General features: G+C 39.1%; 2 protein-coding genes across 3 annotated transcripts in view; both read left to right on the plus strand.

Annotated features, from left to right (window-relative positions):
- APC (APC regulator of Wnt signaling pathway) overlaps positions 1-4,545 on the plus strand; it is a 134,019-nt gene extending 129,474 nt beyond the window's left edge. Inside the window, exon 17 of the mRNA XM_090276567.1 lies at positions 4,483-4,545. The gene's annotated coding sequence lies outside the window, so the exon portion shown is untranslated. The remainder of the gene's footprint in view (positions 1-4,482) is intronic.
- Positions 4,546-10,055: 5,510 nt separating this feature from the next.
- On the plus strand, positions 10,056-16,243 carry SRP19 (signal recognition particle 19). Of its 2 annotated transcripts, none has more exons than XM_090279024.1 (5): positions 10,056-10,185; positions 10,831-10,906; positions 12,758-12,829; positions 12,920-13,031; positions 14,852-14,952. In XM_090279024.1, exons 1-5 carry the CDS (start codon positions 10,145-10,147, stop codon positions 14,881-14,883), a joined length of 333 nt encoding a protein of 110 aa, XP_090135150.1. In that variant the 5' UTR covers positions 10,056-10,144; the 3' UTR covers positions 14,884-14,952. The 2 variants fall into 2 exon arrangements, with proteins under 2 accessions (XP_090135150.1, XP_090135149.1); XM_090279023.1 differs by having other exon boundaries at positions 10,058-10,185; positions 14,884-16,243.
- The last annotated feature ends 396 nt before the right edge of the window (positions 16,244-16,639 follow it).

Genomic DNA, 16,639 nt, shown 5'->3' on the forward strand with positions numbered 1-16,639 from the left:
GAACTGAAAGACCTTACAGAGTTAAGGTTGAGGTTATTATGTATGATTAGCATTGTGAAGCTAAAACAAAGGAGAAACCAGTAGAGAGAAGGGTGCATGGGAGGAAGGCAGAGAGCAAGTGAAAGATGAGAGTCACTAGCTCCTGGTGTTATCTTCAGTCCCTGCCATTTCTGAGATCTAGTTCTACTTTTCCTTGTATTTGTGAACTTCTAAACCAACTTTGTTCCTGAAGTAACTTTGAACTAACAAAACTATACGAGGTCTGTCCGGAAAGTCTCCAGCCATGTAATATGAAAAATAGAGACATTTATTTAAAAAGATGTGAAAAACATTGTACACAGGATAATGATGCCTCAGTCCCCTTCAAAGTAGGCGCCTTAGGACCTCACACAGTTTTCCTAGTCACCATCAGCTGCCCTATCATCTTTTCCTGAATCTCACTAATGGTCTGAAATCTCTTCCCTTTCAAAGGTGATTTTAGTTTTGGGAAAAGCCAGAAGTCACAGGGCACCAAATCTGGGCTGTAGTGGGGCTGAGTCACCTGGGTGATATTTCACCAAAAAGCTCTGCACGAGACATGATGCATGAGCAGGCATGTTGTGATGAAGCTGCCAATCACCAGTTACCCATAGCTGCGGCCTTCTGAATCATCAGAATAATTTCTGCAGGGGAATGTTCATGCTTAATGCAAAATTTGATGCAGATTTGTTCTACTTGCTCAGTCATTTTGAATGCGACAAACCATACAGTACACGTGCTCACTCGATGGTGTCTTCCACCCCCACTGACTAGTACAATGAAGTCATCATTGTTCACACATGCACATTCCATTCCATTCTCCTTGGCTGCCAGGTTACGTCGATGTCATGCAAACCGTTCTCATTATACTAAAGATTTTTTCTGGACAGACCTTGTCTTTAGACACATCATAGTGAGATTTTTGGGTTTTGTTTTTTTAATTTCAAAGACAAAACCTAAAAACATCTGTGGGGAGAGAGGAATAGATTGTCTACAAAACAAAAAAATTAGGTTGGCATCAAGTTTCCTCTCAGCAATACTAAATACCAAAAAAGAAAAGCAACAAATAATAGAACCATATATGCAGCATTTGGAAGGGAAGATAAATATTACCTAAGAATTCTGAAACCAGCCAAATTAGCATTTATCTGAAATACTTGTATCATTGAGATTTCTTAGAGTTATCAACAAGATCTCTAAAAGACCAAATAAGATGTTCATTCATATAAAGAATATTAGGTAGCCCACAGGATTCATATATGGGCCAGAAAATTATTCTTTGAATCTGGACGGTGGAAACAATACCCAAACCAGACTATGAGGCTGCTTTAGTAGAGATTCAGTTGCTGCCCCTAACCACTAGACCCTTCTGACATATCCTTACCGTACAGTCAGGTGACGTGCAGCACTTGCTGCTTCACACTGTTCACCTTTGAAGGTTTGCCTGGGTGAGCATGACTAGCAGAGGCTGTGTCGCATGCTTGTGCTGAATTCATAAAACGTGAATTGTCCAAATCTATGAGGGGCATTTCAAAAGCACCGGGCAACCAAAAACCATGATGTAGTTCTACCTCAGTATTACTGCTGCCCACACAATTAAAGTAAGTATAAAGTTATTAAGGAAGTGATTTGAGCAATAAAACGTTTAAACTTGAATAAATATGTAAATAATTGTGGTTAATCTAATAATGAATCTCAATGTGAATGTCCAGATAACTCGAAAATGAAATTCTTAATAATTTTCATATTAAATTTGAGGTATTCCAACACAACCTGGGAAACAATATTTAGAAGAGAGGTAAGATGTAAAAGGATGCTAAATGTCTAATCTTACAAAGGCAGTGTTGAGAGATACTATTTTAATTAGAAAAAAATAATATTTTAGTAGTAACTCCAATGTTAAAAAATAAAACTTCCCATCCAAATCACTAGCCAAAACATAACAACTAGGAATACTTGAACAAGATATCAAAGAACAGGAGAAATGGCAGATGGAGAACTATCCACACAAAGAAACATGAAATGACAGAATAAAACCAAATGAGTCGATTAAACATGTATAGTAACATAATCACCCTCAGACTGGAGTCAAGTAAAATTAAGAAATTATCTAATGATATTCCATTAACAAAAGATACAAAATGATCCAGAATTGTTAAAAATACAACCACACTCGCACAGGCAAATGCGAAGAAAGCTGTGATGGCAAATTCATGACAAAGTATCATACTGGATAAGATGCCAAACAAAATGAAAAGGAACATCAGTTGTTATGTTGTGTGTATATATCAAATGATGTAGCATCAGATGTATAAAAATTACAAATACAAAAATGATGGAACAAGGGCTATATTTGGAAATCGGGCCTCTAAAGAACTAATTAAGGTAAAATATTGGGTTGGACAAAAAGTTCGTTTGGCTTATTCTGTAAGATGGCTCTAGTAGCGCTTAGTTGTCTTAAACTTCATTCAAAACAATTTTGTCAGGCTGTATTGTGACATGTCACATCAGCGTACATTTTTTAAAAACAAAAACATGAATTTTTGTGTAGCCATTTTAATATTGAGGATGGAAGAAAATATACAATATTTTTGGCATATAATGCTTTATTATTTCAAGAAATGTAAAAACACAACTGAATGCAGAAATGATTTATGCAGTGTATGGAGAAGGTGCTCTGACTGATTGAACGTGTCCAAAGTGGTTTATGAAGTTTCATGCTGGAGATTTTTTTGCTGGACGATGCTCCTCTATTGGGTAGACCAGTTGAAGTTGATAGCAATCCAATTGAGACATTAATTGAGAATAATCAATGTTATACCATGCAGGAGATAGCCAACATATGCAAAATATCCAGATCAATAAAATTATTTGTGAAAACGAAAAATGTGTTTTATATTACAGAAAAAAACTAAACATTTTGCCAACCCAATAAGATCATAAGAATGAGGACCTAACACAATACAATATTTAAATCATGTATCACAGAAATGTACACTTGAAACCTATATGATTTTATTAACCAATGTCACCCCAATAAAGTTAATTTAAAAAATAAAGAATGAAGGCCTAATCTGACAGGATTTGTGTCCCTATAAGAAAAGACATCAGAGCATGCTCTCTCTACCTTCACCCCAACCTTACACACCAAGAAGAGTCATGTGAGCACAAAGCAAGAAGGGTTTCTGTTGTTAACACCAAAAATAAAAAGTTATATTTTAAAACCACAACTTCATCCTAAACAGAGCGGATCTTGAAGATTCTCAGAAGGTCCTTTCCTTTAGCTGAAGACCTTTGATGGGCTTGGGATCTGAAAAGCTAAGCCTAGAGTTTAGGTGAAAGGAGGCTTAGAGAAAAACTCATAGGTTTTCTTAAGAGAGGCAAGAATTAGGGATCCTTGGGGTATTCCAGGAGTCGGGGGCTGAGGAGCAGAGATGGGGGAGGACACAAAGGGAAAGAGGAGGCAGCAATATGGTGAGAAGTCAAGGCCCTTTATTGGGGGCATGGCAGGTAAAAGTCCTAGTGATGCAGACTAAAATGATTTTAGAAACTGAGACATACGCTTGTTCAGCTGAAACTCTCAGTTTTTTGCAAAATCTCTGTTCTAGTATCAATGTATTCACTTGTTTTTAATTTTCAGAATTTTTCTTAACAATTGCAATTAGCTTCACCATCATATCAGTAATTATTAAAATCTAAGTGTGAATTAAAGTGTTAACCGCTGTTTGCTCTACATTACACACCTTCCATCTTCAGTTTCTCATGTTACTGTAATTTGGCTTAGCTGAAGTATGTCCTTCAAAAGTTGTTTTTTTCTTCCCCCCAGAAAATGTTGGGGATAAACTTTCTAAGTCTTTGCTTTTTTATTTATTTATCTTTTACTTAAAAAAAAAAACAAAAAACTTTATTTCAGAGAGAGCAGAAGGGAGTGAGAGAGGGAGAGAAACATCAACATGTGAGAGAAACATCTATCAGTTGCCTCTCGCATGCCCCCAGCTGGGGACCAGAACCGCAGCCCAGGCCTGTGCCCTGAGCAGGAATTGAACAGCAACCCTGGGCTTTGTGGAACGATGCTCAACCCATTGAACCACACTGGTCAGGGCTATCCTTGCTTCTTTAAAATTGTTTTTGCTTACCCTCATACAAAGGAAAATTTGGATTACAACTTTGGTCACAATTCCTTTCTCCTTAAAACTCTTAACTTCTAGTGTTAACTATGACTACGAAGTTAAAGTATCAGTCTTTTTTCCATTAGAGGCTAACTTCTATTTCCTACCTTGATGTTTGTAGGATTTTATTTTTATTCTTGAAGTAAAGAAATTCTACGGGCATGAGTCCTGCCGTATCTTTTCCCCACAATCTTGTCTTTTAATACTGAGTTTTTTTCCATCTTGAGTCTTCATCTCAGTAAATGTTCTCATGTTATTGCTGCTCCTCCATCACGTTCTTTCCCTTTCTTTGCAGGATCAGATACAAAGCCATAATATAAAGAGATTGGAGTGGATGCCAAGTTCAAATGAAGCAGATCTACCGAAATGACCCTCTCCATCAGAAAGCAGCCAGAATCTTGGTGGGGACTATATTGTCAGGAGTTCCAGATGTCCTGAAGTTACATTGTATTGTGTTCCTCCAGAAGTGCGAAGAACACCTCTCTTCCAATTTGGTATTGACATTTTCTATAAGAGTATTGAAGCAATACTGCTTATAGGGTTTTTCATGAAGCAATCTCGTTAATCAAATTCAACTTATCATCTACCCTCCCACCCCAAGGTAGAGATATGAATCTAACAGAGGCTATATACAGAATGTAGGTAAATCTTAGTCATAAATACCATGTTGTACTGTGAATTTTTTCCCTGTCATGAGGTCAAGTAGTTATTTTAAATTCTCAGTATTATATAGAAATTGACTTCCAACAGTATGGTAGGTCATATTTCCAAAGAAGGTACAGTATCTCCCATCCCACATGCTTTTTTGCAATATGAGTCTATTTACCCCTCCCTTGAATCTGAGCTGGCTCTGTGACTACTTTGACCAATAGTATGTGAAGGAAGTGACAAGACCAAGCATTAAAAAGGCTTGGCAACTTCCACACTGCAAACTGCAGGAAGCCAGCCACCATGTCCTGAAACTACCATGCTATGAAGAAGCCATTAAAGAAAACATTATTCTAGAAATAGACTCATAGATACAGAGAACAAACAGGGTAGTTAGATGGGAGGAGGGTAAAGGGCTGGGTACAAAGGTGAAGGGATTAAGAAGTACAGATTGGCAATTACAAAATAGTCATGGGGATGTAAAGTACAGCTTAAAAAATATAGTCAATGATATTGTAATAAATATGTATGGTGCCAGGTGGGTACTAGAATTATCCATGGTATCACTTCATACATTACATAAATGTCTAATCACTATGCTGTACACCTGAACCTAATATAAAACAATATTGAATGTCAACTGTAATTGAAAAATAAAATCATAAAAACTAATAAAGTTGTACACTTTAAATATAAAAAAAGTTACTTGACATTTGTTACATTAGAGGACTTTGTGATAAGTCATTTTTTACTTTTTTTGCTATTTTGCCATTTTTGCTTTTTTACTCCAGTGGCAAGTTATTTTGCTCACTTATCCCAGATGCACCAAGAATTTATTAGCTGAAGCCCCCTTGTTAGTTCACCCTGGCTGTTATCTCTATCCCAGATGCATCAAGAATTTACTACCAAGAATTTACTAGCTGAAGTCCCTGTGTTAGCTCACCCTGGCTGTTATCTCTATCCCAGGCGCACTAAGTGCACTAAATGCACTAAATGTTTATCAGCTAAAGCCCCCTCTAAATTAGAAAGTGTCTATGTGTAGTTTCTCCCACCTACTACTTTTATTGGGCAGCTCCAAGGACATGAGTCTAGTTTTTTTGCCTTTAGAAACCTTTAAAAACCTTATAGTCTGTAAGGCAGCGCGGCTCTCACATCTTCCGCCTCTGAAGGTGGAAAGAACCGTCCCTGGCCAGGTAAATAAACGCCATCAATTTGTTTCTAAATTGCCTCGTGTCCTCTTTGCTCGCTAATGCTCCATAACAACTTTATTCAAGATTATTGCAGTAGGCTCTTTCAGTCTCTTCTGTGCTGCCGCTGTGGCTCTAGGGCCTACCACCTGCAGAAGTCCATCTGTGGCAAGTGCGGCTACCTGGCCAAGCGGAAGAGGAAGTATAACTGGAGTGCCAAGGCCAAACGACGAAATACCACCAGGCCCTGTCGCATGCGGCACCTGAAAATCGTATACCGCAGATTCATGCATGGATTCCGTGAAGGAACAATACCTAAACCCAAGAGGGCAGCTGTTGCATCGTCTTAAGGATTGCTCTGATTAGTTGCACAACAAATATCTGATCTAAAATAAAAAATTAAAAAGAAAAGAAAAATTATTGCAGTAGGGATATTGCAATAGGGGAGAGAGATTGGCTCACCTCTGAATGCAGCAAAGACAGATGGAGATTTATAATGAAAGAGCAGACTGAGGAGGTCAGTGCATGACATCAGGGGACATCAGGAGTATGGGGATTCTTGTTAAACTGACCTAACAGGATCTTGTTGAAGTTAGGCCTAGGACTTACGCAGACGATCCCCAACTTATGATGGTTCAACTTAACAATTTTCAACTTTGCAATAGTGTGAAAGCAATCCACATAGTAAGTGACAAGATACTACTTTTTAATTCTCACCCAAGAATATGTATATTGATTTGAGAAAGAGAGAGGGAGAGAGAAACATTGATGTGAGAGGAACATTGATTGGTTGCCTCCCATATGTGCCCTGATTGGGGATTGAACCCACAACCTAGGTATGTGCCCTGACTGTGAATCAAACCCAAAACCTTTGGGTGCACGGGACAACACTCCAACAGATATATACTCAGCCAGGGCGAGATATTTAACACCTTAAGAAATAAGTTCTGTATTAGATGATTTTGCTCAAATGTAGCCTAATGTAAGTGTTCTGAGCATGTTTAAGATAGGGTAGGCTAAGCTGTGATGTTCAGTAAATTAGGTATATTAAATGCATTCCACACTTAAGATATTTTCAGTTTATAATGGGTTTATTAGGAAGTAACCCCATTGTAAGTGGAGGAGCATCTATACATCAGAAGTGGAGGATGAGGAATTTGATCACATAATGAGGGTGATCAGATATCAGTGGGAGGACTCTTGCCAAACTTACTATGATGGCTAAATTTATGTGTCAACTTGACTGGGCTAATACCCAGATGGATGGTAAACATTGTTTCTGGCTGTGTCTGTGAAAGTGTTTCTGGAAGAAATTAGCATGTGAATTAGCAGAAGATCTGCCCTCACCAATGCAGGCAAGTATCATCCAATTCACTGAGGGCCCAAAGAAAACAGAAGGGCAGCGGAAGGGTGAATCAATCTCTCTTCTTGATCTGGAACAGCCATCTTCAGCCTTTAATGGGAGTTACAACATGAGTTTGTTACAGAAACAGGGGTGTTCCAAAAAAAACCCAGAGTTTGCGGCTGGGGGATGGGGAAAAGGACGCAGCTTTTAGAATGCTTCCACATGCCTGAGGCTGGTGGCTAGTGTCTTTTTTATGCAAAATGACTTTAATGCATCCAAAGCCTCAGGTAGATGGGAGGGGACTTGGACCAGGGGATGGTATGGAGAAAGCACACACAGCCTGCGTGAGGTTCTGTGAACGGTCAGAACTGGTTACCGCACCCACTGCATCAGAGGACGTAGTCAGGGATTTAAAAATAAGCGGCAGACATTTTAGCGAGGCTGACTGTGCGAATTGGGCTGAGGCTGAGGCTGACTGTGCGGATTACAAAAGGACTAACTATGCAGTTTCCAAGGAGGCTGAGAATCCATGAGGTTCTGGATTAAAAGCTGGCGGACCCCATAACACAGACGAGGTCTCCCCAATCAGGATTGAATGATTGGCAGCTACTGGTAAAGCTGAACTGTGTTCGGAAAGTAGGGAAGGGTTTCTCTGACTGTTCTAAAACTAGCCTGGTTTGGTAGCGGGGAGGCAAGGATATGTGTTTATGGGTGTTTCAAAGAACATAAGACTTAACAACAGAAATCCGCAAATAACTAAATCTATGTAACTGTTAAATAATTCTTTTTCTTTTCACTAAACTCTGGTATTGAGAGTTATAATTTTGGCGGCGGGCAATCGGGCTCCTAACTAAAGAGCCCCTGGGTTTGTTTTCAATTGGAGCAGCCCAGGGGTTCTGTAACAAGTTGTCAGGCCTTTGGATGCAGAGGGAATCTGCAGGCTTTCCTGGTTCTCCAGCTTGTGGAGAACATATTGTGGCATTTCTCAGCCTCCATAATAGTGTGAGCCAATTCCCAGAATAAACTCCTCTTACATGTCCTATTAGTTCTGTCTCTATGGAGAACCCCAAAACACTTAACTTAGTAGGATTCTTACTAAAACTAGGCGAGGCAGGCTGAAGATGAACAGGGGCCAATGTGAAGGCCTAGTCAAAGAGAGGGCTCAGAGGAGTCTGTCTATAGGGTTTGGTCAAGGAGGCAGCCTTTGTTAAAGTACATCCTGGCCATATGGACAGGCTGCACCACAGGGAGACGGAGGTGCTCAGCTATCCTGCAACTGTTCTAGCCATCCCAGCCGAGCAGAGACATAGGCGTGAAGAAGTTATTTTAGATGGCCTAGCTCCAGCAGATGCCACATAAAACAGGAATAAGCTATCCTGCTGAGCCCTACCCAGACTGCAGTTTTATGGGAGAATAAATGATTGTTGTTGTTTACAACATTGTTGCAGAGCGGCGTTTTGTTTCATAGTGGTAGACAAGTGAACTAGGCAGATTATCTCATTAGTTAATGAAATACGCCTAGGCATGCCTGAATTCCGTGACGGATTCAGCTCTGGCCCTGGCTGGTCCTGCTACAGCTATAGCCTATGCACATCAGTCTCATTCTTTAGACTTACTTAGCAACTTGAGCAAGAATTATCTTATTAGCTATATCTGCATCCCTAGCACCTCTCAGAGCATCAGGCACATAGTAGCTTCTCAGTATGTTCTTATTGGATGGCTTAGAGGCTGACATAATCTGTAGCACAGATACTATCTAATCTGCCAATTTCTTCCCCTTGAAAGAACACACCTGCAAAACTGGTGCATATTCTGCTGAAACACTTCCCTGAGACCTCTAAGATTCCTGCCTGCAAGACAAAGGACCCAATAGGTGCGCTCTCCCTCTGGGGGGCAGCCCAAGCCATTCCCTTTCCCCTCTTCTTCCCCCACATGCAGGACATCTCCCAAACTCTAAGGCAACAGGCAGCCAGCAGCAGCTTGTCCCAGGCTGATTCCCTGAAGCTGTTCCCAAGGTCCCCTAGGCTCCCCTATTGCTTCTTCTACGTTAAGTTCTTCCTTGTTTTGCTCTCCCCAAACTTAATAGCCACCTGGACTCATGTTGTGAGATCTTCCCTGCACAAAATCAAGAACCCACACACTGTGGCCTAGCTCTATCTAGGCAGACCTACCCAGGGCCAGGCTCCTGTCGGGTAACAGAAATGAAGGCGTATTTAGCTGAAGGGGAATGCAGAAATAGTGCTTTTCAATTAACCTAAGCTATGCAAAATTACAGTGAATTTTAAGTGTAGAAGATGATCTTCAGAAACCTAAAAAGGTGTGTAGTCAAATTTCGGCCCAGAAGGGCATAAAGATAAAACATAAATGGTATTTTCTTGCCTGCTCCAACAACCTGCTTGAAACTACACAGGTTAACAGCGGTATACAGTTCTTCTCTAACGGTGAGGGTAGCTAGCACTGTCCAAACTAGTATGAAATTCCATTTTAGCAAGGGCGCCGGGGCCCAAAAGTGTCGTTTTGCCGACAAAAGGGGAAGAATTCGAAGCTTTCATGGATCCTATCGCGAGAGGATAGAGCTAAATGCCACGTAAGAAACTACAGATGCTGGCGAGGAGCGACAGGTGCCGGAACAAACAGACAGTGAAAAGCCGTGGAAGCGTTGGCGTTCCGGTGGGCAGGACTTCCGCCGGAACACGGGGTGGTCTGGGAAATCTCAGAGCGGCGTTCCAGTTGGGTTTTCCGGCGGCGTCTCACCGAGTGGTGGGCACGGGTGAAAAATGGCTTGTGCAGCGGCGCGGTCTCCGGCCGACCAGGACAGGTGGGTCCTGACAAAGGGCAGGGTTTGCTGCAAGCCGCGGGTGTTGGGCCGCTTTCCCAGCGCCAGCAGTGGTCCGCTGCTGCAGCTCGGAGCCTCTCTCCGGGCGTTCCTTTTTCCGAACCGGGCTGTAAGCAGGGTCCCTGAAATTCCGACATCAGATAGCTCAATATTTACCTGGTTTACCTGCACGTGACGCAAAGGACACTGGGTGCTACGTGGACGTGACATAAGTAACCGAATCACATAGTGAAAATTCTTTTTTGTTTTTGTTTTTAACTATTGTGACGTTTCAGGAAGGCTCGTTTGGGTTCTTGAAAGTTTTTAGTACCTTTGATCCCGTACTTTCTGTATACGAGACCGGGGCCCTGCCTCAGGAATTTTGGACATGTAGCTGTCATAGCCGAAGATTATGACGTCCTGTTTTTTCACATTTTCTCTAGCAAGTGATTTTTTTTCCACCTAAAGTAGTGAATTAAAGTTTCCGTTTTAAGTAAGTAAAAGGGAGACAATATAAAGAAAAAATACTACGCGGATAATAGTAAAGATGTACCGGCAGTTGCAATAATGATGAATGAATGAATGAGGAATGAATGAAGTTTTGGAAATGCTGCTCTAGTGATACCAACTGTGATTTTTCTGTGGCAGGTTTATTTGTATATATCCTGCTTATTTAAATAACAAGAAGACCATCGCGGAGGGCCGGCGTATCCCCATAAGTAAGGTAAGCAGGCCGACACCCTGGTCCTTAAGGGGAGGTTTCACTCTTAGGGGCACAAAGGTTTCTTTTACTTGGCTGCATTTGGTGGTGGGGGACGGGCGAGGAGCTGAGGAGAAGAGTAGCCAGGAAATGGGTACTTTCCTAAATAACGGTGAAACCGGAAAGGCACTAATTCATAGCTGAAGGAATTTTTCTTCTTGAACCTGTGTTTGAATGAGGAGAGGGGAAGGTTGTAGGATTTTCACGGTTTTCATTTAAATCAAGGTTATGACAATCTTCCTCTTAATAAAAGAAACTGAAATTATGTCACTGTACAATGTAATGTCCAGAATGCATTGGAGATTTTAAAGAAAGCTTGCAGGAAGTTCAGAGTTGTTGAGTTTTATAGTTTTATGTCAAGTACCTAATGCCAAGTGAAGGGTCTTTGTTGAAGCTTTTTATTTTCAAACCTGATGTCATTTATTTTTAAGAATCACATTTTGTAAACCTAACAACAGATTTCAGGTAACTTTATCTGAAGTATTGAATTTATTATTTTTGTGTTATTTCATATCTCCCACTTTCTGCTTAAATGTGTAAAGGGAAGTTTGTTTTGCTGCCTCCGGATAAAAGAGAAAATGATGAAGCACTTATTCAGAATAATGCCTGAATCCAGCCACTGTAACAGAGGCCTCTGGGAGCAAGCTCTCAGATCATTTGGAGAATGATTTAAGTTGACTTTAACTTTATTGATACATAGCATACATAAAGAAACGTACATAAATCTTAAGTGTCTGTCTTACTTTTCACAAAATGAGTTCACATGGGTACCAGTCCCCTAATTTTAAAAAAGAAAACATTATCAGCACCCAGGAAGATTCCTTTATGTTCCTTCCTAGTCACTGCCTTCCCCACATAGATGCACATAGAAGGACAGCCACTGTGCCATCACCATAGATTACTTTTGGTTTTGAATTTTATTTAAATGGCGTTATACACTATGTATTTTTGCATCTTTTTTCACCGAATTTTAAGCTTATGATATTTATCCATGTTTTTGAGTGAAGTTTAATTCTCATTGCTCTGTAATGGCGTGTCTCACAGCAGCACCATTGATATTTTAAGCCAGATAATTCATTGTTGTGGAGGCTCTCCTGTGGATTTAGGTCATTTAGCATCATCCTTGGCTTTTACCCTCTAGATGCCAGTGCCTACACCATCCTAGTGGTGACAATCAAAAATGTCTCCAAGCATTGCCAAATGTTGGTTGGGGTGCAAAATTGCCTTGATGAAAAGCACTGCTGTACAGTATTGCATTGTATAATATACCACGGTCCATTCTACTGTTAGCGGGTAATTGGGTGGTTTCTAGTGTTGTGGGGCTATTGTAAATAGGGCTGCTGTGAACATTCTTAAGTTTGTCTTTTGTGAACATATTTTTGCATTTTTCTTGCATATATACTTAAAAATGGAATTGTAGGACCATAATGAATGCATACAGTCGGCTTTAGCAGATACTGCCAAACAGTTTCTAAAGTGTTTGTATCTGTATTAGTTGTTTAACCAGTATTCATTGACACCTACTATGTTCCAAGTATCATGCAAGGTGCTGGGGAATATACTAATAAAATAGTCCTTGCCCTTGTGAAGTTTATGTTCTATTGGAAGGGAGATGGACACAGAAATATGAATCAGTGTTATTCCTGGGAATTTTTTATTTATTTTTTAATAATTACAATGGAAACAACTGTACCTAGTAGAAAAGGAAACCTTGGATTTGGTGCATGTTTTATCATATTATTTAAAATGATTTACAGAGCAATATTGCAATATCCAGTTAAAACTAATCTTTTTTATGCTTCTTTAACTGTTCAGGCTGTTGAAAATCCTACAGCCACAGAGATTCAAGATGTGTGCTCAGCAGTTGGACTTAATGTCCTTCTTGAGGTATGGTGTGGTTTTTTTCTTCACTATTTTCCATACTCATCTCACTGATATTAACTTTATTAAACAAAGTCTTTTTTTTTTTAATGTTAGAAAAATAAAATGTACTCCAGAGAATGGAATCGTGATGCTCAGTACAGGGGCAGAGTCCGGGTCCAACTTAAACAGGAAGATGGCAGCCTCTGTCTCGTACAGTTCCCATCACGTAAGCCTTTTTTAAATGAATGAATTAAGTTTGGGGATTGGTTATTCTTCAACACTGCATAAAAGGTTCTGATCTTTTGAAAGGTAAAAATAATGTGTGTGCTGCAGATTAATTTAGAGAAAGGACTGCCACTGATGGAGAGGTAAACAGTGGTTCTAACTTCTTTAAAGTTAAGGACCTATTTGATAATGTGATGAAACCTTCTAATGGTTTCTCAAAAAAACGCTGTTTTGTGAACATTTTATCAACCTATGGAAGTCCATCATTGCTCCCAGGTGAAGAGTGTGAAATTAGGCCTGGCTGGGTAGCTCAGTTAGTAAGAGCATTGTCCCAATACGCCAAGATTGTGGGTTTGATCCCCAGTCAGGGCACACAGAAGAATCAAGCAATTAATGCATAAATAAGTGGAACAACAAATCAATGTTTCTCTCTCTCAAATCAATTTTTTTTAAAGTGTAAAATTATTAAATTGTCTGTTGTTAATTGCCGCTTCTGATTCTAGAAATCCTGAGGTCTATTTATAATTTCTATCATTAATAAATCTAAAAAGCTATACTTAGTGAAAAAAAAGCAACAGATATGCATAGCATTGTACCACTTAGGTAAATTTAAATACAAAATAAGAAAATAACTAGTCTTAAAAATGTCGCTAATTAACCGCAAGCAGGGCAAGGGGTAGTGAGTGGGGGCGGGATTATGATCAGAGAAGACTAGCATTTTCCCTAGTGTTTTATTTCTTAAAAAACAACAGTAACTAAAAAAACTGGACATAAGTATTTCAGAATATTAATTCTGGATATTGGAAAGAGAAGTATTTATTTTCTGAATTTTTAAATTTCTAAAACATACTTTAATTTTTTTAAATGGTGTCTCTCTCTCTCTCTCTCTCTCTCTCTCTCGACTCCAGAAGACTGGAAACTTGCTTTCAATTGGATTAAAATAGTAGATATTTCTAGAAATTTAAGTCTGATTCAGGAGTGACAGATGAGATATTCCAGTCCACATCTTTCTAGACTATATATTAAAAGTCAAAAGACAAAAAAAAAAAACCCACTAACTTTTTATTTAAAATTTTAGTTGAAACTACGTTGCCTCCTGCTTCCAGTAAGAAAATAGATACAAAGTTTTTAAAAAGCTGAGGGCTTGGGGTGTTGGGGTGAGGAAAGCAGCTGCTGGAGCTGGAGGAGGTGGTTGGTGTACATAGCAGGGTGCGTGTATTCATAGGTCATCTGAGCAGATAGTAACATCTTTTGTAGCTTAATTGCATTGGGCTTTCCTTGTAAGGCAGAGGCCCTGTGTTTCCATGGCTTAAAAGTTATAATGATATGCTGATTGTTTCCAGTTTGTTATATTTATATGTCCTCCTTTGATCTTTAAGTCAGTTACTAGACCAGGACTGAAATTTTTGTTTCACACTTAGTGTTTTAAATTTGATTGTGTTCGTTTAAATATTTCAGCATTGTTCTCAGTACTTTTCTCCACCAAAGGCCCCTTCTTGAATGAGTCGTTGTCTTCATAGTCATTTTTTTTCTTTATTTATTTTTAATTTATTGATTTGAGAGAGAGAGAGAGAGAGAGAAAGAAAGAAACATTGGTTTGTTATTGCACTTATTCGTGCATTCATTGGTTGCTTCCTGTATGTGCCCTGACTTGGGATTGAACCTGCCACCCTGGTGCATTGGGATAACACTAACCAACTGAGCTACTCAGCCAGGGCTATTTTTTTCTTTTTAAATCTTTCTCATTTTCTTGATGTGGTGTGATAATTTCTTGATCTTTATGGTATTTGAGTTAATGACCTTCTATGTCTTATCTCTCAGATTATACACTAAGCCTAACCTCTGGTTCCTAGGTAAGTCAGTAATGTTGTATGCAGCGGAAATGATTCCTAAACTAAAAACAAGGACACAAAAAACAGGAGGTGGTGACCCAAGTCTTCAGCAAGGAGAGGGAAGTAAAAAAGGGAAAGGAAAGAAGAAGAAGTGACCTGGTATGAGAAGCAAGTATGTGGTACTACTGTAAGAGATATGAATGGAGGTTTCTAATTTGTATCTGAGAGACACAGGAGCGTTTTGTTTGTGTCATGTAACTGACTGAACATTTGTGCCTCTCAACTCCAGCATCAGAAGTTTGCATCCAGTTCTTACACAGTATAAAAGAAAAACTTTTTTTGCCTTTCAATGCAGTTTTTGTGGAAGAGAGAAGCTTATTTTTAAATGCATTATGAACTCGACCATACGTTACTTGAAATCCTGTATCTGTCCTCTATGTAAAAACATGTTCAGATAAATTAGTTTAATAAGATTTGAAAACCATTTTGTTCCCCTTTTAACTTAATGAAATAAAATTTGAAACTGAGTTTTGTACCTTTTGCTTACAAACTAATCAATGCCAGTGGAAGAGATAATGAAAGAACATAAAATGGGGAGTGGAAGTTTAATATGAGCCTAAAACTAGAGGAAGTGGTTAAATCCTCTTGGAGGTCTATGAACAGCCAGTCTGTAGATCATATTCTTTTAATTAGTTATTGTCGTTTAGTTGTTCAGTTGGCTAGTTTTTTGACATATGTAAAGTACTTGAGTTTAAGCTTTAGATTCGTTTATTTTGTAGGCTTAAGAACATTGTTTTAATTGGAGTTCTAAAATTACCTATGGTTTAGCACTTTGAGATACACCTTTTCAATAAATTAAATTGTATTGCTGATTCTAACTTTATTGCAAAGCACTGTTTGTGAAAGTGGTAATTTTTTTCAAAAATTTAAGAGAATCCCTATCCAGCCATATGTGTTGTCCACTGACAGTCTTTGGGGAACTGCCTTCTCTGACTCCATGTGCTTTTGGAAGGGCTGTTGCAGTCATGTGCCATATAACGTTTCAATTAGTGATGGGCCACATATATGATGGTCCCATAAGATTATAATGGAGCTGAAAAATTCCTATCACCTAGTGACGTCATAGCTGTTACAAATTTGGAGCACAGCAACGCATTACTTGCATTTATGGTGATGCTGGTGTAAACAAATTTGCACTGCCAGTCATATAAAAATATTGTACATAAAATTATGTACGTACAGAACATAATACTTGATAACAAATGACCATTACTGCTTTATGTATTTACCATACTAATCTTTCTATTGCTGTTTTAGAATGTATTCTTTCTACTTAGAAAAGAAAGTCTGCAATTAAACCATATGCCATGTTATATACCAACAGCAGCCTCATATAGCTTGTGCTTCCTGTGTCTCTTGATTACATTATTTTCTGTTGTACTTGATTGAATCTCATATCGTGTGATAACATTTAGTGTAGCCTGCGTGTGCAGTGTTTATAAAGTCTGCAGTAGTGTAGGCCTGTCCTAGGCCTTCACATTCACTCACCACCACTCACTCACAGACTCACCAGAGCGACTTTCAGTCCTCCAAGCTCCATTCATGGTAAGTGCCCTACACAGGTGTACCATTTTTTAATCTTTTATACCATATTTTTACTGTGCCTTTTCTATGTTTAGATACACAAATACTTAACCATTGTGTTACAGTCACCTACAGGGGTTAGTACAATAACATACTGTACAGGTTTGTAGCCTAGGAGCAATAGACTATCCCA

This window comes from Furipterus horrens, unplaced genomic scaffold (genome assembly GCF_987537825.1).
Source record: "Furipterus horrens unplaced genomic scaffold, mFurHor1.1.pri manual_scaffold_5, whole genome shotgun sequence".
Classification (NCBI taxonomy): domain Eukaryota; kingdom Metazoa; phylum Chordata; class Mammalia; order Chiroptera; family Furipteridae; genus Furipterus; species Furipterus horrens.

Coding starts and splice junctions, on each gene's coding strand:
- SRP19 (XM_090279023.1), top strand. CDS start 10,145: ATGGCTTGTGCAGCGGCGCGGTCTCCGGCCGACCAGGACAG. Junction 10,186..10,830: donor TCTCCGGCCGACCAGGACAG/GTGGGTCCTGAC, acceptor TTTCTGTGGCAG/GTTTATTTGTATATATCCTG. Junction 10,907..12,757: donor GGCGTATCCCCATAAGTAAG/GTAAGCAGGCCG, acceptor TTAACTGTTCAG/GCTGTTGAAAATCCTACAGC.